This window comes from Protomyctophum parallelum (assembly GCF_964188405.1).
Source record: "Protomyctophum parallelum genome assembly, chromosome: 4".
In the NCBI taxonomy this organism is placed as follows: domain Eukaryota; kingdom Metazoa; phylum Chordata; class Actinopteri; order Myctophiformes; family Myctophidae; genus Protomyctophum; species Protomyctophum parallelum.
The window spans coordinates 10,313,963-10,337,966 of NC_139700.1; the positions used below are offsets into that span (position 1 = coordinate 10,313,963).

The window sequence follows — 24,004 nt, forward strand, 5'->3', positions numbered from 1 at the left end:
CAGCCAAGTCTATGGACTTTAATGTTTGTTTAGGGCACGAAATGAGACGTAAGACATCATGTGGTCGATATAAATACAGTGGGCGCCCCTCATTTCCCATGAGTGTTTTTTTCTTTTCTTTGCATTGGCATCATCAAAGGGGAGGGTATACCCTCCCTTCTTTCCTCTTGTCCGTTTTACTCTGAGGAAGATGCAAGTGGAAATGTCAGTCCCAGTCGAGTCTCTCTCTCTCTCTTGTCCTCAGAAGAGCCCTCCATCGTCACTTTCCGGTTCTCCATACTGTTCTGGCCAATTCGTTGGTACTTGTTCTTGAGTACATCCACGGATGTTAGTGTGGGACGTCCTCATTATCGATGCCTGTGTGGTGGTTTCCACAGAACCGATTTGCCTGCTGGCAGTTCTTGTTGTCTTTGGCAGTGTCCTGCTATAGTCTCATTCTCCTGGCTGCTATGTTCTGGCTCACACTTAGTATTACATAACATGTACACTCTTTTGCCAGTCGAGTGCTCCAGTATTTTTATTTGGGTAGTCTCTTCTTGTGCCCAGATACTTTTCATACTAGTGTGAACAGTGTTTGTGCCACGTCGTTTGGTGCGGAATTGAGCAACAGTGCATCTTGACAATACATGCCCCCTGGTAGCCGCTGATACGATAGGATACTATCAACAAAAGTGCCTCACAAGAACAATGTTGGTGTAACTAAGAGATACTATGATTGCTTATTCATAGATTATCAACTATGATCCAACATTTGAGTTTGCCAGGCATTTCTTTCGGTTTTGTGATGTCATGGAAGTGGCATGAATTGACTTTTAAGGACACAGTAAATGTGTGCAAAAGAAGAGAAACAGGCTTTATTGCTCTATTTTGAAAACCATCCTTTTATTGCATCATCTCAGGATCGATTCAAAGTATATTCTATAAAATTTAGTAAAATTACAGTTTATTGTAAAACATTGAAGACTTTAAATAAAAAAATAATCAAATAAATGAGATGCCTTTTAGAAGGAAACTCTTAAATGTACCACATAGACAGTAACTGTTAGTTGGTTTTCTAGATGGTGGTAATAATATATAATAAAAAGGTTTCTGTAATCTGCTCGCTGAGGTAGTTACAGTATGATAAAACTGTGTTATGTGAATGCGATGCTTAACACTGCAAAAAAAAAGATGTTTCCTTTAGTCTATTAATCTTACCGTAAGACTTAAAATCGCAATATCTATGTTGAAATCAAGTGTCAGTCTCATTTCAAAGGAATGTTTATACACGATTATTTTACATTTATGGAACAAACAATTTATTTCTTCACTTTTTTAAAGAAATAAACAGTCACTCAATATGATAAAAATACTTTTTTAGATCGATATTTCTCTATAGTATTTTCAGGTTATAGTTGTTAAATTATGACTGTAGGCCTATATACAGCTACACAGCAGCTCAAATCGTTTTTTTTATAATATAGATACTTGCAGGTCTTCGCTCACTGCAAACAATTTCCCTCAGAATAGTATGCTATCTCAGCAAAGAGGGTTGGGTTTGTCAGTATAGGCAAACCTACATCTGGAGAGGTACAGTAGAGGTACAGTAGTCCAACACGAATGACCAAAACTCACCCACACTTCTCCCTCCAAAACACACCCTTCTCCTGGTCCCTCAAAAGAGTCAGACATTAAACTCCATCTCCAAATCTGGCAGAGTAATGCTATATTGCTTAATTGACTTTGTGTACACCAACATGGGTTGGGCCCCACATTTGGGTCACAAAGTAGTTTCAGAGAGCAGTGTCATACTCATAATACAGTAGCTCTAATATCTGTATTAGAGGATGATTTAAGGTCTTAATTGTTTCTCTTCACTGGTAAGCTATGTGCATTCTAACAAGCAAGCTAACGGTCCATCAAGCAATCCTTTGAGTTAGCGGATATGGAAATCCATTGCCCATATCATGTGGTACTGTACCCGGTACAGTAAAACCAAAGCACCATCAGAGAGAGAGAGAGAGAGAGAGAGAGAGAGAGAGAGAGAGAGAGAGAGCGCTGCTCTTGAACACCCCCTCCACTCCACAATAGCAATGTTACATTAAAATGCCAGATTTCACAGTGATGTCAGTGAATATGAAGCATTGTTCTGCCCTCCGCTAACAGACAGCGAGAGAGAGAGAGAGAGAGAGAGAGAGAGAGAGAGAGAGAGAGAGAGAGAGAGAGAGAGAGAGAGAGAGAGAGAGAGAGACACAGAGAGAACGGCAAGTGTCAGTGTTAGCATGTACAGTAAAGCCACTTCACTTCTACTCCAGGTTGTGAACAGAGATGCTACAGATCATACTGTTATATGTTGGCATATCCACAGACAGCTAGTGGGTCGTTCCAGGGGGTCGCTATAGTACTCGCTACGCGGGTAATCTCTGCTCGGGGGACTTGTAGGACGGCAGGAAGGGCAGATACTGGCAGCATTTGAACCGCCGCAGGAGGCCATTGCACAGCGGGATGTCGTAGCAGGACAGGTCCACAGAGTGACCTTTGCCCTCCTCCTCCACCTTCTTCCGCCAACTCTTTATGCCCCTCTCTTTTTCGGTTCCTAAAAAAATAAGCAAACGATATATATCTCTCCAGTCGGGAGGAAACCTCATAACATAAAAAATATACATTTCTCAGGAAATTAAGAAAACCATTATACTTTTTTTAAACAAAGCAATACAGCCTCATCAAAGTTGGTGTTGTATATATTGTCAATATTACTTCCATGAGAGGGGGAGAGATGGTGGTGTTACTTGCTTTTGCAGACATTTTGAGGGTCCAATGGAGTTTTTGTCCAAAGCACTTTTTACTACTTTCCATTGGTTCAATATTTTCGAAACAACACACAAAATAATCAAAAACCTCAAAAATGGAGTTATGAGGGTTCCTTCCGACAGCAACGATATATATATATATATATATACAGTATATACAAGCAAGTCCATTCAATTGCTTTCCAGTGAGAGAGAGAGAGAGAGAGAGAGAGAGAGAGAGAGAGAGACAGAGAGAGAGAGAGTGTTGTGGACCATTTTTTCATTTCATTCATAATGTTCCGCCGTCGCCTACTCACACCCCTCTCGGAAGCAGTCCAGATCCAAATCATGTTCAATGCCATTGCTGTTGCAAATTCCAAGCCATATTGTAGTACATGCTAATCCACAATGAAATGATCGTCCCCTGGGCTTGTCCCACGCTGAGTGATCCACATCACCGAGTGTTCTTTAGTCTTTTGAGTTTAACTAATATTGTGGCTTTTCCGACAATCTCAAACTAAAAGACTAGACATAATGAATAATAACATAATCAACCATTAACCCATTGCCCGCTAGCATTTATTGAAAAATTAGGATCTAATTCACGCCAGCATTTTTTTATTTTAATTTGAGCTCTTATTTTGAAAAGCCTTTAGCCTACTGTAAATCATAAACCATCAAAGTGGAAAAATCGGCACTCCAAAACAAAAGATGAAAGACAGGCTTACATAGATGCATTTTCTCGTTTTATTGAGAATGTTTCGCTTGCACGTTTCAGCTGATTAAAAAGTATGCTCTAAGGAAGGCTGATTGCCGGAATGCACAAAATGTTCAATAAAATGAGAAATTGCATCTGAGCCAGTCTTGCACCTTTGTATTTTGTGTTGCCGCTTTTTGAGTGCCTCTTTTACCACTTTGGTGGTTTATAATTACAGGCACATATGTGTCTGAAAATATTCCAGTAGTCTTGATTACAATGGAATGGATGGGATGATTATTTGAAGCGGAGCGTGCTGCGTTGCGTGTCCAACAGCGTGTCAATCAGAGCAGAGACGGCTCTTTATGTTGCATTAGTGTTGTGATAACTGTTTTTTGTTTATTCCAAAGAAGTCTTACATGTGGCAACAATTCAAAGGGCTGTTATACACACACCCTTCGCCAAAATGATCCAAAATAAAGGCCCATGTTGTAAAAAAACAAACAAAAAACAAAAATAAAATAATAGAAAAGAAGAACGCGCAATTCTTTGAAGTGCGTGAAGGTGCTGAGTGCAACTTGGTTACTGCTACAGTAGGTCATGAACACCAGTGAAGTGTTTATGGTGGGGCTGATGTGATGTCATACCTGGTATGGTGTTGTCCAGCACAAAGCCAAAAAAGCCTCCAATGAACATGTGTGTGGTGAACAGAACCACGATCACTTGATCCAGCTCTGCAACTCCTGAAAGCAGAGAGGGACAGAAAACATGGATGATTTCTTTTTTTTTTTCAACTATGTTTTTATTTAGGGTTTACAGACACATTTTCAAATAAACAAAAGTTAAAACGACAGCATATTACAACAATGTCAACAACATAGTACAAAGACAAACTTCACAACAACCACTTAAAGACACAAATAGAACCTTTACTTGGGGCACCTTTTTAACTTTTCCATTCTATTACTCCATTATGTTTCACCTCTTGTCCACTTATATAATGACAAAAACATGGATGATTTCATCTGAATTAGTTTCCTAGTTCACAGTGATTCTAAATCTGCTGCTATTTTAACCAGGCACAACTTAAGTGACTGTGATTTGATCTGCTGTACCGGCACCAGAAGACGGTTTTGCCTATAATTGTATTGCTGTTTTAAGCATATAGTTGACTTTGCACTTATTCTTTGTTATTAGTTTCTTTCTTTTACTATTTCTTGAAACTGCAAATGTTGGGAACTTGTATGACAAAAACGTACAGGATAATCTTGTATGACAAAGAATGCCACCAACTTTTTAGAGATGTCCCGATACTGTATCGGTATCGGGAAAAGTATCGGATCGGCCCTTATTTGTCATATATCGGGTCATATCGGTATCGGTGAATATGCCAGTCTAACCAGCGATCCGACACAGGGGTAATAAAATGTTGGGGCATGTGGAGTTTGCGTGAGGAGTCTGCTATAAACACAACACGAGATATATCTCGTGTTGTGTTTATAGCTATAGCTATACTGGATAGCTATATCGGTATTCGGTATATCGGTATCAGCTAACACAGAAATTGAGGTATCAGGATCGGAAGCGAAAAATCGGGACATCCCGAATACGTACATATTCTGCTTAGTACAGAAACCACACACAACCCTGCTGTTCAGTAGCACCCGTTTATTAACCCATTCTGACCTGAGATCAGATTATAAAAATGTCTATTACATCCTGACAGTTTCATTATTAACCCATTCTGACCTGAGATCAGATTCTAAAAGTGTCTTCGATTTTTCAAAAATAGCAGACCTACAAGCTCGTATCGCGCCACTCGGTGGCGCGATATGAGCTTGTAGATCTGCAATTTTTCAATAGCTAAAGCATAACATGATGCTGACACCAAAATGGGTGCCCGGTCAGAATGGGTTAAGGAGAATAAATGGTCCTCTCTCTCCACCATATGTTTTGTTGTACTATGTTGTAAAGCGCTTTGGGTTTCTTGAAAGGCGCTATAAAAATGCAAGTTATTATTATTATTATTATTACCATGGGCGTCTGCATCCGAATCAATGCACAATGGCGAACACAACGTATCCAACCAGTAATTATACAGTAGTTCACTGGGTCCTTCACAACAATAATAGAGCAGCTACTGTAGTAAATTCAACAGAAAGTTTTGATAATATATAAAGATCAGGGATGGAGGGCATTTATGGGTCTTTAAAGCTGCTGAAAATGCATTTAATAGTCAAACCAGAATCTGAGTCACCCGGATAACCACTAGAAGGCCTCGATTTTCCAGAATTTAAAAGGGGTTATTTCAGTTGATTGTCATTAATCAATGAACGAAACAAATTCAGCTCTCGATTTCCTAATGCAAATACTGCAATTTATTACGGAGATGTTGAAATCTAGCCCCGGTAGAAGGGAAGGAATTTAATTATCTGGCTTCAGCCCAGGCAATGTTAGACTGATGAAGTATAGTAGAGAGAGACTTCTGAGAACACTACGGGTTGTTTCTTAGAATTATTTGTAGTGGTGAGTGTTTGTTTGTTTGTTTAAATAATAGTAGTAATTAATTCCACACACTGTCCACATCTGGGATCATGCTAATCCTGTCCAGGTCACCATTATTTCTAAATCATGCAAAAATGCATGATTTGCAGGAATGCAGAAATGCTCACTGAACTCACTGAACCTCTTTAAAGTATCCCCCCCCCCCCCCCCCCTTCTTCTTAAGAAGTTTTGGGAAGTTAGTATATCTGACATGTGTGTTCGCGCAGTGGTCGCTTTAGATCACTTGAGAAAACGGAGAATTGTTCAGAGGATTGTTGGTTATGATTAAGTCTTAACCCTTTTACTGCTGCCATTTATTGAGAAATTAGGACCTAATTCATGCCAGCATTTTTTTAATTTGAGCTCTTATTTTGAAAAGCCACATTTTGCCTCAACCGGAAGTGAGCTTATCCCTGCCAGCTTTACGTTGCCAAGACAACCTTTGTTTACATGATCGAATCATGCCGGTACATTTTAGCACTCCACAACGTCGGCTCGTGCCGTCAAAGAAACGCTGTTTTGACCAAAAATGCCATCTGGGACAAGGAATAGGAGATACAGGCGATTGAAAGAAACGGATAGAATGGATTCTTATGGCGACGGTGAATTAATATGAACGATCCAGTGCAGTGCTAACAACATTGCTAGCTAACCGGCTAACGTGAGTAGCATTATGGCTTGATCAATCATAAGCACTATAAAAGAGCAATTGCCGAAGGGCTTCGGCAATGGCAGCAAGCGTTAATATCAAATTAATGCTTCAATTGCCGAAGGGCTTCGGCAATGGCAGGAAGACGGTTAAGAGAGTACATTTATTTTGATACTTAGAATTAGGACGCGTTGTTTGTTAACCCATTTAGGATTGAGGCTGATTCTACGCCTTTGTTTTTTCTCGGCTTGATTACTGCAATGCACTTTTTTCAGGACTGCCTAAGAAAACAACTGACAGATTACAACTTGTCCAAAATGCAGCAGCCAGAGTTTTAACTAGAACTAAGATGAGAGAACATATACTCCAGTTTTGGCATCACTGCACTGGCTTCCGGTTGTTTTTAGGATTGATTTAAAAATTATTTTACTTGTCTATAAAGCTCTCAATGGTCTCGCACCTTCCTACCTACATGACTGCCTGCCTAAATATGTCCCAAACCGCCCCCCTAAGGTCTTCCACTGCTGGCCTGCTCGCTTTGCCTAAAAAAATGGCAACAAAAAAATACGGGGAAGCAGCTTTTTGCTTCTACGGGCCGTCGGCATGGAACAAGCTCCCACTGTACCTTCGTCAGGCAGCCTCTGTAGACATTTTTAAAGCTCAGCTAAAGACCCACTTCTACAACATTGCTTTTAATTGATCTTTTATTTTTTGTTATTCATGTCCTCACTGTATTGCATTACTGCTTGTTTTTTAATGTCGTTGCCTTGCTTTTCTTTTATTCTCCATTGTTCTGTAAGGCACTTTGAGCTGCATTTCATGTCATGAAAGGTGCTATACAAATAAAGTTATTATTATTATTATAGACGCCGTCTAAATCCTGACCTTAGTTTTCTGAAAAACTTCAAATGTTTATTCAAAAAAATGTTTTATGTATAGCTAAGCTACAGTATATGTACAGTACATACTGTAGCAACAAGAGCCCCAAAAGGGGTTCCCGTCCTGAAGGGTATAAACAAATCCTAAAAGGGGTTCCCGTCCTTAATGTTAAATTAACAACCCTGGAGAGGCTCCAATCACAACAGACGCCGCTGTTATGGGGACTGTGTGATGTGCTGTTATGGGGACTGTGTGATGTGCTGTTATGGGGACTATGCCGTTCACTCCTGAGCCAATCCCACTTTAAATGTCCTAGAGGCACACACTCTCTGAAAATAGCCGTCCGATCTACAAGCTCACAATGCGACGTGAAAAGTGTCGCAATGTGAGCTTGTAGATCGGCTATTTTCTTGAGTTTGGGTCACGGGGAGACATCAAATGTATCTTTTGGGTCACGTGCTAAAGAGTTTGGGAACCACTATAGCCTAGGACAGGGTACATGTAAATTGTAATGTGGGGCAAAAGTCCTCGTAATGTTCATGATAAAATAATAATCAAATCTAACATAAATATATATTAGATTTGTATTATTGTGAAAACGATACAATTCCATTGTTGCATTGCAACTGAACTGCCGACAGCCCTCATCTCCTGCTATGAGACATAGACCAAGTGCTGCAGTAAAAAATATATTTTATCATGAACATTAGTGTTGAAAAGTGGTTAAGTGGTCCTTTAAAGCCCAAACCACACCAAATGGTCGGGTTGGGACAAACCGTTTTTTAAGGTAAACCACACCAATGCAACTAATTTGTGTGGTTTACCTTAAAACCGTTTTGCCCATACACGAGGCGGGGTTGGCAAAAGGGCCTTTCTGTGTGGAGTTTGCATGTTCTCCCCGTGTCCCCTAGGGTAGGTACCCTCACAAAAAACATGCAGTAATCCTGGTCTCTAAACTGCCTCCCCCTGGCCAGCCGGGGCGCCTGATGGAGGGGAAAGGAACTGGTTGGAATAACGTGTTCCTTCCACGCGCTACGTCCAACCAGGGAAACTCCTCCCTGTCAGGTGTAAAGGAGCAACTTGGACACTCAGGCATGAAGGAAGCATGAGTTCAAGTCTGTTGCTCTCCCCAGGTTGGCGCATCACATTAGATAATTGACACAGGGGTGAAAAATGGGTTACAAAAATCGTGGGATAAAAATTATATATATATATAAAAATAAACTTTTAGTTAATCCACTGCACCCTCTACCAATATTGCCAAGAGAAAAATGTCATAGACAAGATGTTCCTTCCCGAGAAAAGAAATCCCTTTCTGGCCAAAAAGGGCATTTTTAAAATGTGGTGGGGGGCTCAGAGTGCGTCCACTAAGGAAAGTAGGCTTTAGAGCCCGACCGATCCGTCGGTCGCACCGATGTATCGGTCATTTTGGGCGCCGATGCCCGCCATCGGTGTTTATTTAATCCGATGTCCCGATGTTTATAGTCAGTGACATGTTCTCTGTTTGACATGCACATGAACGTTGAAATGCATTTACACAAACTATCCAGCCGAGGGAGATATATCAACAGACTGTGGACTCAACCCGCAACATGCGCTTCTTCATTGACTCAATTCCTCTTCCTTGAGTCTGCACCGGTAAAGCCAAAAGGTGTGTATATTTATAATCCACAAATGTTTTTCTCATCAACCTCTCGATTATACTGACTGATGTTAAAGTTATCTATGACTAATGCCTTCCCAAGTTCCCAAAGAGAGTTCTAGATAAGCCGAGAAATAATAATAAGCCGAGAAAAACGATTCGACATTTGTCGCATGGGACGGGGGAAAAAGCCCCCAACCTCCTGGGCTCTGAGGGACATCCAGGGGCAGAAAACATAATAATCCCAATGAATTAATGATGCGCTGCGACGCGAGGCTCCTTTTTTCTTTGTGTGCACACTACAATCTTAATCGTCTAGGCAGGATACTTGTACAATAAGTGCTATTCACTTATTGCACAGCCTATCCATGGCCTCATTCATACCAACCAACAACTTAACATGAATAAAAAAAAATCACACCTGAGGGAAGTGAGCGCCCCTCAAAACCAGAATAAATAATGTCATTGTGTCAAATAAATTACTGTAATGTAGGCTATTATTGCAAGGTGCAATTTAGTCATGTGTCATATATAGTATTTCTTTTTTCCAACCACAGAATTGTATGTACAGAGAAGCTTGCTAAATGGACTTTATGATGTAGTTCGAATAAAATACAATTATTAATTTATTTTATATTATATTATATTATATTTATATTTTATATACATATATATGAATTTATATATTCATCTTGTTATAGATGCCTGGAAGAGGAAAAGAGAGAAAGAAAAGCAAAGTGTGGAACTATTTCACAAAAGTGAATGATGATGTCACATGTACACTCTGTGAAGAGACAGTGAGCCAGGGTTCCGCAAAAGCTTCCCAAAGGAACACTAGCAATTTGTGGGGCCACCTGCAAGCACACCACAAAGACGAATATAAGGAGGCCCATGGAGAAAGACTCGAGGAGGAGACTAGCACCCTGTCTGTGACCAAAACAAGCCAACCCACTTTACATTCAGTATTTGATAAAGGGTCCAAATGGACACCAGATGATAAAAGATCAAAAGAATATGATAAACTTGTCTTGGAAATGATCGCCACTGACATGGAGCCATTTGCAATCGTCTCGCACGTTGGAATCCAGAGGTTGCTGGCTAAAGCAGAACCACGCTACACTTTCAAGAGTGAAAAGTTCTACAGAACAGTGATGCTAGATGAAGTTCACAAACGGGTTCAAGGGAAAATAAAGATCCTTGTTGCAAAGGAAAATGCAGGTGACAAAATGTCATTCACAACTGATTGCTGGTCAGGCTCCACAGAATCCCTGATGAGTTTGACTGCACACTTCATTGACAACAATTGGGAAAGACAGCAAGTCGTCTTAAATACTCAAGCAATGTCAGGGTCCCACACTGCAGAATACGTTGGCGACACATTCTTGAACAGTTCTGGGGCATAGATAAAGAGCGTGTGCTACTGGTGCTTCGGGACAGTGGGGCCAACATGATCAAAGGCATGAGACTTATCGAACTCCCTGATTGGAGCTGCTGTGCTCACACTCTGCAGCTTGTTGTCAATGATGGCCTTGGAGCACAGAGAATGGTTGGAGATCTTATTGCAAAGATGAAGCGGATTGCAACACACTTCAGTCATTCGGTGCTGGCCAAGCAAAAGTTGCACAACATTCAAGTGTGGCTTGGAGTTGAACCAAACACCATACTACAAGCGGTGCCAACTCGATGGAATTCTGTCCTCTACATGATCCAAAGGATGTATGAGCAAAGGCGTGCACTCACTCTTTATGCGGCTGAGTTTGGGAACTTCACCTGTCCAACTGCTACAGAGTGGGACATTGTCTCAAAGCTGGTTGACACTTTGACTCCATTTGAAAAGATCACCAAGGAATTGAGCCAAGCAGAGGCCTCTGCTTCATGTATCCTTCCTATTGTGGCAGTGCTGAAGCTGCAGCTGCAGCAAGAGGGTGAAAACACCAGGGGCATTCAGACCTTGAGGAGCACCATGCTGCAGAGCCTAACACGGCACTTTGACAAAGCGTAGAAAACAAAAGAAGTGTTTACTCTTCATTCAACTGTAGCAGAGATTGAGAATGCATGCAGACATACTGCAGAATGCATGCAGATTGCAGACATACTGCAAGTTTACAGATACGGTTTGAGTTTTATCACTGACACTTTTGTTAAAAATGTTGAAAGGATTCTGCCAATTCGTTTTACCAGAATGCCCCAGTGTCTCTGCCTCACCCCCCAGTGTGTGTGCACCCACCGGGCTTGACCGGTGGCAAGGACAGTGTGTACACACACACACACACACACACACACACACACACACACACACACACACACACACACACACACACACACACACACACACACACACACACACACACACACACACACACACACACACACACACACACACACACACACACACACACACACACACACACACACACACACACACACACACACACACACACACACACACACACACACACACACACTCCTTTGATCATTTCAAGTTGAAGTTAAATTAGTTAATGTATGTTTTGTTTTAGTTACACATGGATACTGTACTGTCTGTGTATACAGGTTGGTCTCTCCAACCATTCTCTTGTCAGTATGAGGCGAGCCAACCTCATTTGGGCTGCCATGACTTGTAATAAAGTTTACATTATGGTAAATCAATGAACTGCATTCATGAGGCCCCTTTTTTCTAGTCTTCAAATTGACTTCAACGTGCTTTACGTCATTTTATGCTGTATGACTTAGTACAAATTTAGGTCAGGGTGCATTTCATTTTGAAAAAAAAAAGCCTTATGTGCCAAAACATTTTATTTAAATTTTTTCAATGTATTCTATTGTTAAATTGAATAGAAAAAACGTATTTTGAAGTTTAGAAGTTTTTTAAATGTATTTTTTAAAATTTTTATGAATTACTAAACATCGGTCCAAAACATCGGCATCGTATCGGCATCGGTGGTGTAGTTCCCTCCAAAATCGGTATCGGCATCGGACCCAAAAATATGACATCGGTCGGGCTCTAGTAGGCTTGCTACTAAAGAAAGTAGGCTTGCCGTCAAATCTTTTTAGCTCTCCTGTAAAAGTGTGCCCTTGCATGAAACTCTATACCCTTGCACACACACGCAGCCAATGTCTCCTGGTCTGAACAGAAAACATCCACTTATGCTCTCATAGAACTCCAGCTGTCTCTACCCCTCCTTGCTGTGGGTGCATTGTACACGTGCGCGTGCGTGCGTGTTCGTGTAGAAGAGATCCGCCGTCAAAACGGCTTTGTCCCGGCCATGCTGATTACAGCAGATTACACACAGTGACACAGGATAGCGTTGGCGGGTGCAGTGGGGAGGCTACTATAGCCAAGAGGATTTGTTCAGGTAAGTAGCCCAGCCAGAAGACCTGAAATGACCAGACAGGTCAAGTTCTCAGTGCTGTCACGTCTCGCTCCCTATCGACTCCACATCTATATGTGCTGTGAGGGTTCTGTGTCCGTCAGCGCCACCAGAGGGACGCTGTCAGGGTTGCCGTCACGACTACCTAGTCGTTACGTCACCTCCTCCTTTTATAAGGCATCGTGCCAGAATCACTCTGTCGGATTATAAACTGCAGTCAAGTCCGTATAAGAATATAAACCTAAGCCTTAAAACTAAGCTTAACTTTTAACTTGTCCATCTTTAAACCCGAAGTCTCATCTACTCGGCAAGCCTTTAGTCAAGACTATACTCCTCTCGAAGCTAGGAGTTACACCTGGTCAGCACTTCCGCTCTTGTGACCGCGGAACATTCTCAACCCTTACAGACGCAGAGCACTCCACAGCACACCTCAGCACAGGTGTTTCCCATGCTCCACTCTCCACTCCTGTTCGGCGACGTCAGCAATCAGTGTCAGAGGCTACAAGAGCCATATATATATGCCTGCCTGCTGCTCGGCGCCAGTTCTTCTCCAGTCTATGGTTGGTAAAGTTAGACAGCCAGACTCAGGCCCTCAGTGTTTAGAGTTAAGACAGTTAAACGTCACGCCGTTACTGTGCTTTGTTCTCTCCTCTGTGGACCTGCCATTGACTCACCTTCTCCTCTCCTCTCCAGTGTTTCCCTAAAGGGGAGGTCGCGTGCACACATCTGCCTGGGAGACGACAGACTACTGTGCGAGCACTGGCTAGGGGTCAGATCAACATTATGGAATGAATTCTGTACTGGCCATACAGTATGGAGCGTGTCTTGAGTGTACCGAGATATCTAAGGGTTTGGGGTCTGATGTAGAGTTGCTGGCCGGCTCCATATATGCAGATCTAGGTGATGATCCAGTCTTTTCCATGTATGGTAATCGTGAGTTAGATGAGGTCAGTGTTGTGACCTTCATATATGGAGATGGCCATATATGGTGGCGTGACATGTCACGAGGCGTGACCATATATGGAGGCGTGATGTCATTAGGCGTGACCATAATGGAGGTGTTATGTCACAAGGCGTGACCATATATGGAGGCGTGGGGTCATAGTAAATGCGACCTGCCGTCGCAATAATAATAAAACTTTTCATGACATGAAATGCAGCTCAAAGTGCTTTACAGAACAATGGAGAATAAAAGAAAAGCAAGGCAACGACATTAAAAAACAAGCAGTAATGCAATACAGTGAGGACATGAATAACAAAAAAATAAAAGATCAATTAAAATCAATGTTGTAGAAGTGGGTCTTGAGCTGAGCTTTAAAAATGTCTACAGAGGCTGCCTGACGAAGGTACAGTGGGAGCTTGTTCCATGCCGACGGCCCGTAGAAGCAAAAAGCTGCTTCCCCGTATTTTTTAGTTGCCATTTTTTTAGGCAAAGCGAGCAGGCCAGCAGTGGAAGACCTTAGGGGGAGGTTTGGGACATAATTATTTAGGCAGGCAGTCATGTAGGTAAAATACCTAAAATAATTTTAAAATCAATCCTAAAAACAACCGGAAGCCAGTGCAGTGATGCCAAAACTGGAGTAATATGTTCTCTCATCTTAGTTCTAGTTAAAACTCTGGCTGCTGCATTTTGGACAAGTTGTAATCTGTCAGTTGTTTTCTTAGGCAGTCCTGAAAAAAGTGCATTGCAGTAATGACAATGACAATTGTCAATGCATGACTAGAAAAGTCGCCAGAGACTCCTTGTAAATGCGGATGTTTAACAATAATTTCACTCTCGAGAGCATTTCATGCTCCACTTGAAGTGGTCCTATAAAGCACCCACTGACCACTTACAGTACAATAACAAAATAATCACACTATAATGCATTATTACAGTGTATAATGCATCATACAATTATCATGATTACATTTTGATACGTTTGTCAACTCCTGTTGTTAAATGTGCTATATAAATCAAAATGACACGCACACACGCACACGCACACGCACACGCACACGCACACACACACACACACACACACACACACACACACACACACACACACACACACACACACACACACACACACACACACACACAAACACACAGAGTAGAACAGGGGAATGGGCCCTTGCGTAAGGAATGCTGTCCCCTTCCATTACATTCTGTAAAATAATTGATGAAAAACAATACTTGTGTTACGACCCTTGGATTCCACATTGTCTGCTATTGGCTATTTTAGCATGTTTTTTATGCATACACACATGACAATGGTTAAATGCTTGTATCTAACAAAACATCATGGTGCACAGAGAATATTGACAGCATAATGACCCTCATTTATCAAACTTGTGTATGACCAAAACGTGGGCAATTCGGTCAATTCAATGCAACGTCGGCATCTATCATTCTCGTCGTCAATTTGACATGAGAATATAGCCAACGGTCAATTGTGGTAAATGGCTGCATCGAAACATATGCAAACGTTTGTTTATTAATTAAAAAATGTCAAAATATTATATTTTGCAATCTACGTTGACATTAACTCTGGCTCTATGAAGCTATCCTGCCTTCATAATAACTTCTTGTCACTCGCAGACTTTTTCATTTGGCCAGGATCAGACTAACTGACTCCTATATAGGATCAGACAGTATAGCACATTATAATTCTTATATGTATATCTCCAATATTATAGGTTAAATGCTTGTAGTTTAGAGACCAGGATTACTGCATGTTTTTGTAGAGCGTCGCAGTCCCTCCCCCTTTCAGAACAACGAGTGGCCCAGGAAATGAATCACAATGCATTTGTCCCATAGGCATTTCGTGCTTTATTTATTTAAAGACCTTTTAAGCGTCGTACGAAGCCAACTCTTGTCGTGACAAATCATGACAACACACACAATATTTTGGACCAAACAAATAATTACAAAGAAGAAAAACAACAAAAAAGGGTTGTAACCTGCCGTTTTTTTCTACTTTCTAATTCTTTGTTTGGCCCGAAATATTGTGTGTGTTGTCATGATTTGTTGGCTTCGTACGACGCTTAAAAGGTCTTTAAATAAATAAAGCACGAAATGCCTATATGGGACAAATGCATTGCGATTCATTTCCTGGGCCACTCGTTGTTCTGAAAGGGGGAGGGACTGCGACACTCTATAGGGGACATGGGGAGAACCTGCAAACTCCACACAGACAGTGGAGTAACTAAAAGTATTTTTTTTTCGGTGGAAACAAAATCCCCTTTTGGCCAAAAAGAAAATTTTATACGTGTGGTGGGGGGGCTCAGAGTGCGTCCACTAAGGACAGTAGGCTTTCTAATAACACAGCCTGCCTTTGTTTTGGTGAGTAGCAAAAACTTTATTTTTATTTACGCTAAAGAGGAGAGGCTGGTCTGCATTCATGCGAGCGGCGGAAGTAGAGAGTAACATAGTTCTAGAGCTATGGACCAGAGCTTATAGGTGTAGGTAAACATGCTTAATCCCCTCACACTTTAAGCTTTTGACCTCCAGTAACCTCAGAGGTGACTAGATTAAACCAGACCAAATCTAAATATAAGATTTAGAAACTTGTAGTTTCGGTGGTGAGGTGACCACCGCTCCGGTGGTGAGGTGACCACCGGAGCTGAAATAACGCTGAGCGGTGGTGAGTAAAAACAGAGAGAAGGGCTGGAGCGGTGGCGGTGGTTTGCTCTTCACCGCGGCTCGTGACGTCATGTTGTAGTTCGGTGGTCACCTCAGTGACATGTTGTAGTTCGGTGGTCACCTCACCACTGAAAATCCATAAATATGAATAGCGCTTGAATCAGACGACTGCAGTTGATTCAGAACTACGCTGCTGCCAGAATCCATACTGATACCAATTAAGTAGAGCACTCCACTGCTTAAATCTTTACACTGGCTCAAATAATCAATTTCAAAACACTACTGTTGGTCCATATACGTATTTTTGTTTAGGGGCAAAACACATCCCTGATATGTGCTACATGAACCGTCCCTACATCTCAGGTAATCTAGTAGTGGAAGATTTAAGGCCGAAATTTTTGCCGTTAACTTCAAGTCATGATACAGAGAACTGCTTTGGCATGGAAGTACCTTAGGGTCATAGGAAAAGATTTATCCAAAGAGACAAGCTGCATCACCTTTCATTTCTGAATTATACACCTTTTTCAAAATGGCCGCCACCATTTACAGCAATACAGCATAGCCTGTATCTTTGCTTCTGTTAGAGCTATAATAAAAATATTGGTGCCAAAGTATAAATTTTTTGGGTCAAGGAATCCAATTAAATAGATTTCAAGACTAAAAAACCCAATAGTTTTCTCGTTACCATGACAACGGGGGTCAAATATGCACATTTCATTCGAAAAAATATGTTTTAACAGGGTAACTTTACCCCCCCCTCATCCACTAAAACTTTCATTTAGTTTCCTCTTTGGCATGGAAGTACCTTAGGGTCATAGGAAAAGATTTATCCAAAGAGACAAGCTGCATCACCTTTCATTTCTGAAATATACACCTTTTTCAAAATGGCCACCACCATTTACAGCAATACAGCATAGCCCGTATCTTTGCCTCTGTTAGAGCTATAATAATAATATTGGTGCCAAAGTATACATTTTTAGGGTCAAGGAATCCAATTAAATGGATTTCAAGAATAAAAAACCCAATAGTTTTCTCGTTACCATGACAATAGGGGTCAAATATGCTAATTTAAATCGTAAAATACGTTTTAACAGGGTAACTTTCCACCCCTCACCCCTAAAACTTGTATTTAGTTTTCCCTTTGGCATGGAAGGGCCTTAGGGCAATTGGAAAAGATTTATCCAAAGAGACGAGTTGCATCATCCTTCATTTACGAAATATACACATTTTCAAAATGGCCGCCACCATTTACAATAATACAACAGATCTAATATTTTTGCTTCTGTTATAAAATTTTGCTAATTTCCACTCATATCATTATACATCATCAGCCAATCAACTGAGCACATTCCGTGCTCATGCACACACGTACACACAAAGCTGTGCATATAGGAGCACCGCTAAATTACAATTTTACAATCACAATTGTGGTAAAATATGCATATGTAATTAATCAAATAAGTCTCAACAAGGTGACATCAAATTTCCCCCAGCATTGCACAATACAGCGGTTTCCTGCTGAGTACCATGGCCTCAGATTTGGAGATGCTGATCCTCTTCCTATGTCCACCACACACTCGACAACATAATCTGCAAAAAGCAGTGAAGCAACCCTTAGCTCCCCGAAGCGTATACCCTCTCCTCCACGACTGCGTCTCGAGATCCTTCCATGAAAATCACAAACAGGATAGGTGACAATGTGCAGCCCTGGTGGAGGCCAACCCCAACCACAAACAAATCTGACTTACTGCCCAACACACGGACACAGCTCTCGCTTTGGGTGTACAGAGTTTGAATGGCCCTCAACAAGGACCCCCTCACCCCATATTCCTGCACGCTGTATCCACAAAACACAAGTAGACTGGATATTCATACTCCCAGGCCTTTTCCAGGATCTGTGCAAGAGTGAAGAGCTGGTCAGTTATTCCACGACAAGGACGGAATCCACTTAGCTCCTCTTGAATCTGAGGTTTGACTATCGGCCAGACCCTCCTTTCCAGTACCTTGGTGTAAACCAGGGAGACTGAGCAATGAGATACCTCTAAAATTGGCACACAACCTCTGGTCCCCTTTCTTAAAGAATGGCACAACTACCCCAGTCTGCCACTATTTAGGCACTGTACCAGACTTCCACGCAATATTGAAAATACCCATCTTCAACCGCTTATCCTTAGTCAGGTCACAGGGGCAACAGCTCCACCATGCTACAGACTTCCCTCTCCAGAGCAACATTAGTAACTTCCACCTGGGGATCCAGAGGCGTTCCAAGGCCAATGAATGGTTGTAATCCCTCCATCTCATCCTTGGTCTTCCCAGGGGTCTCCTCCCAGTGGGACGTGCATCGAGGACCTCCCTATAGGGAGATGCCCGATAAGCATCCTAACCAGATGCCCGAACCACCTAAGATGACTCCTTTCCAAGCGAATAAGCAGCGACTCTACTCTGAGTCTCTCTCACATGACTGAACTTCTCACCCTATCTGTCCCTATGTTGAAAATATGTGTCAAGTGTCAACCAATCCCCTCAACACCCAGAGCCTTCAGCATTTCTCGACGGATCTCACCAACCTTTGGGGCTTTTCCACTGTGGAGTTTCTTAACTGGCTGTCCCGAGTCTCCCGGGATAACATATACTGACCATAACTGTTATGGTCAGCACAGAAGTCCAATAACAAGCCACCACTCGGGTTCAGATCAGGGAGATCGTTCCTCCCAAACACGCCACTCCCAAGTGTCTGTCATTGCCCACGTGCATTGAAGACCCCCAGTAAGACTACGGAATCCCCCACAACAGGTGCCCCATACAGGGCCCCATGTAAGGCACCTTGAGAATGCTGCATGTCAGAGCATACATGGCTCTCTGCAGATACTTGTCTGCAGATACATTATGTGAATAGGATTTGCAACTCCATTGTCATGGTATTGACCCTATGTACACTTTGAAGTTTACCATTATAGCTTTAACAGAAGCAAAGGTCCCATACCTTTGCATCTGCTGTATTACTTCAAATGGTGGTGGCCATTTTTAAACACATATATTTCAGAAATCAAGTGTTCTTATTTGTCTCTTTGAATAATGTCTTTCTTATTGCCCTATAAGGTACTTCCATACCAAAGGTAAAAGTAAAGTGTGGGAGGGTGTAAGTTACCCTGTTTTTGAATGAAATTTGCACATTTGTCCACCCACTGTCATGGTAATTAGTGATTTCTATTTGTATTTATTTTTTGCATTGAAAACTACTCAATTGAATTCCTTTGAAACCAATATTATAGCTCTAACAGAATGATATGAGCTATGTTGTATTGCTGTAAATGGCGGACATTTAAAAAAAGGAATATATTTCAGAAATGAAGAGTGATCTCATTTTGTCTCTTTGAATAATTTCTTTGCAATGTTACTTCCATGCCAAATGGAAAACTAAGTTTTAGGGGGGTGGGGAGGGGGTGGAAAGTTACCCTGTTAAAACATGTTTATTTTAATGAAATGATCATATTTTACACCTGTTGTCATGGTAACGAGAAAACTATTGGGTTTTTTATTCTTGAAATCTATTTAATTGGATTCCTTGACCCCAAAAATGTACACTTTGACATACATCTTTTTATTATAGCTTTAACAGAGGCAAAGATACGGGCTATGCTGTATTGCTGTAAATGGTGACGGCCATTTCGAAAAATGTGTATATTTCACAAATGAAAGGTGATGCAGCTTGTCTCTTTGTATAAATCTTTTCCTATGACCCTAAGGTACTTCCATGCCAAAGAGGAAACTAAATTAAAGCTTTAGAGGGTGAGGGGGGGTAAAGTTACCCTGTTAAAACGTATTCTTTTGAATTAAATTAGCAAATTTTACCCCTGTTGTCATGGTAACGAGAAAACTATTGGGTTTTTTATTCTTGAAATCTATTTAATTGGATTCCTTGACCCTAAAAATGTATACTTTGACACCAATATTATTATTATAGCTCTAACCAAAGCAAAGATATGGGCTCTGGTGTAATAGTGGTTCATTGTCGGCGGCCATTTTGAAAAACGTGCATATTTCAGTAATGAAGGGTGATGCAGCTTGTCTCTTTGGATAAATCTTTTCATATGACCCTAAGGTACTTCCATGCCAAAGGGTTTCTCTGTATCATGACTTGAAGTCAAATGTGCCTTAAATCTTCCACTATAGGAAAGGTCTCAACTCAACTCAACTTTATTTATATAGCACATATCACAACGACCATGGTCGACCAAAGTGCTGTACAGGTATAAAAATAGAAAAGACAGAACAGTACATAACAAAAGTGCAACAATATGGAGGAACAGAGAGACAAAATAAGAAAAGAAAATAGAGCTATGGACAGTATAACATTTACATAATAATCAGGCACTGTCGAAGGCCACAGAGAAAAAGTGAGTCTTCAATAGGGACTTAAAAACCTCTAATGAGGTGGCAGAACAAATGTGGAGGAGTCTGCTTTCTATCCCTACAATCAAAACTAAGCGTGTAGATTAAGCTGCGTTCAGTTTTTATGCACCACATATCTGTAAAGTAACAAACTGCAGTTCCAGAAAACTGCAAGTAGCCTATGCTAGCTTTTTTTTTTTATCACAGCTAAAAACCTTTTTGTTTGCTACTGCCTTTCATTGAATTTTTCTTTTACTCTTATGTTTTTGCTTTAGTTATTTTTTCCCTATTTTTCCATTATTTTGGCCTAACTTATTCTTTTCTCTTTTCTCTCCATTAACCGAACAATGTTTTGTCATTGCCTTATTGTTGAAATGTTGAAATTTGCCTTGCCTTGCAATCTGATCTCGACAATGGCAGATCATTAAAAAAAGAGAGAGAGAAAAAATGAAAAATAAAATAAAACATTTGACCCCTTGTATCTTTTCATGCCAAGGTGCCACAATTTGGAACCTCAGTTAAGGAGAGAAACCCAACGATTGAATGCCATTTCTTTGCCAGCGCATATGCAAACCAGGCTGGGAGTATATATTAATAGAGACGGCACCCGGAGGAAACCCTGAGGCCAAATGGACATAGTGGCCGAATTTGTCATTGCAGTTCGAGCCCGTTGACTATCATTGCGCACGTTGATGTTATTGGGCCCGTGACACGTGAATGAATGTTTCATATGTGAAAGTGCGCAATAATAGTCAACGGCCAGCGCGTTCATGTTATTGGGGCAATCCATCCCAGAATGCACTCTGTTCCTACCCGGAAGGAGGAGTGAATTTTCCTCATGCACTTTTGAGCAACTTAATGCTTAAAGTGGATGGGAGGAAAAATCCGGTGACGTCTCTATTAATATAATACTCTAAGGTTTTGGCCACTGAGACCTCAGCAGGAGATCAGAGACACGTCCACTAGTATATCACAGCTAACCATTAGCAACGGCAACTCTCCTAAACGTCCGGAAGCAGTCCGATGCCACGGGGACGAGCACAGAACCGTAATTTGTCAAAACGGCAGGGGGTGCACTGCAGTAATTTCCTCTGTAATGGATTCAATTAACCACACGTTGCGAGCTGGAGACGTAGTTTGTGGATATTCGTTCGCGTATTTTGTGGATATCGATGTTCGAACGGGGGAGAGGCAGGAGAGATGGTGTCTCAATGGAGACAGGAGAGAATGGACGAGGGATAAAGGCCAGGTTTGTTTCCATATGATATGGAATTCAGCATAAGACAAAGACGTTTTTTCATTCCTGTGACATGTGGATGTTTCGGGGACGAGTGTTGTAACCATCACTGTGCCTGTAGTTGTGTGTGTGTGTGTGTGTGTGTGTGTGTGTGTGTGTGTGTGTGTGATGAGCTGCGGGTGTGCATGGCGTATGGAGTGGATGATTGAATGTGTACAGTATGTTGTTCCAGGGAGCCGATTGGTTCCAGTCTCCCAGCGGTGGATTTAAAAGGCCAGGTTTTCCCTAGCTCCTGCGGGCTTTCCTCTCTGCACTCCCAAGCCAGACTGCCAGCAAAACTGTCACTCTGTGTGACTTTATAGAAGTCACATCACATCACACTTCATCATGCACTCAATCAGCCAAGCACACACACCTGCAGCCCATTACGCACGCATGCACGCACACACACACACACACACACACACACACACACACACACACACACACAGAGACAACCACAAACATCCACGGAGGCGCAGAGAAGATTAAAAACACATACAGTCATGGAATAAACAACATCATATGACCTCGGTCAGGATCGCATCACTTGTACCTTCCAGTAAATGCACACTGGGACTATGTCTGGGGACTAGTCTTCTTGTCTACACATTCTTGGGCTTTTCTTTTTCTCACGTGTTTACCCTTTTAGTCCTACTTGATGTTGATATTATAACAAATAATATAAACATAAAATATATATAACAAATATAAACAATTGATCCCGGCGGTTTGACTAAGATACGGATACGAAGAACAAGAAAAGGCTAACGTTACTGCCGCCAAATAAATTACATTTTCTATCAAATATGAGCGACTATTGTAAGCGATAGTCGAGCACGCATCCGCCTGGGTGACAGCAGACTGCTGGGCGAGCGCTGGAGTTTTGGCACGTGTTGGTTTTACCTTTAATTGCGACCATATAGGTTGCGTTTACTATGAAAACCTGCATCTCCTGTCCATTAGTCACACCTCCATGGTCACGCCCACGTGACATCACACCTCCATATACGTATGGTCACGCCCTGTGACATCACCTGACTTTGGGAACCACTGCTCCGTAGGATCAAATATATGAATACACAAACGGAGAAGGAGAAAGGAGCGTGGTGCTCCCCTGTCTGTCTGAGGGAGAGAGAGAGAGAGAGAGAGAGAGAGAGGATGTGTGTGTGAAGTCACTACTCTGGTGACGACTAAATGAGAGGACCCTGTCATAAATTGTATGCACACCGTCAACCTGTCATCACAACTCATACGGCATAATATCATGAATTATACCTTTTTTTCCATTTACACACACATTATACCTTTTTTATTTTTTTATTTTTTACAAATTGTGGCACCTTGGCATGAAAAGATGGGGTCAAATGTTATATGTAATCAGATCTGCCATTGTCGAGATCAGATTGCAAGGCAAGGCAAATTTCAGCTGTGATTTTAGCTGTGATAAAAAAAGGCCTGCATTTATATAGTGCTTTTATCCAAAGCGCTTTAATATATATTTTTGGTGCATTACATTCACCCATGTACACACACATTGATACACCGATGGCGGAGGAAACCAATCAAACCATGCAAGGCACCAACCTGCACATCGGGTGCAATTAGGGGTTCAGTGTCTTGCTCAAGGACACTTAGACACTAACTCTGAGGGAGCCTGGGCTCGAACCAGGAACCTCACGGTTCCCAACCGGTCGCTCTACCAGCCGCTCTACCCCTGAACCAATCTACCCCTGAACCAATCTACCCCTGAACCAATCTACCCCTGAACCAATCTACCCCTGAACCAATCTACCCCTGAACCAATCTACCCCTGAGCCAATCTACCCCTGAATTAATCTACCCCTGAACCAATCTACCCCTGAGCCAATCTACCCCTGAACCAATCTATCCCTGAACCAATCTACCCCTGAACCAATCTACCCCTGAGCCACTGCCGCCCCATATGGTTATAATCAGAAGATCCACTAACATACTGAAACATTTTGTTGATATTATTGTCACAGAAACAGATTTGACTAATTTACTGTCTTGTCTAGCTTGGTCTTGTATCCCTTAATTGTAACCGGAAAAGTGGACACCAGGGAATAAATGTATTCTTTGGAAAATTAAGTGTTTAAGCCACATGGATCTCTGACTGCATGCAAGTCATTAAGTGTCA

At 41.6% G+C, this 24,004-nt stretch overlaps 1 protein-coding gene across 1 annotated transcript in view; it reads right to left on the bottom strand.

Annotated features, from left to right (window-relative positions):
- Positions 1-2,387: 2,387 nt before the first annotated feature.
- LOC310858091 (solute carrier family 23 member 2) overlaps positions 2,388-24,004 on the bottom strand; it is a gene marked incomplete at both ends in the record, with an annotated part of 77,601 nt that continues 55,984 nt past the window's right edge. Inside the window, 2 exons of the mRNA XM_083764149.1 lie at positions 2,388-2,575; positions 4,113-4,208. Coding sequence (XP_083620275.1) covers positions 2,388-2,575; positions 4,113-4,208 — 284 coding nt within the window. The remainder of the gene's footprint in view (positions 2,576-4,112; positions 4,209-24,004) is intronic.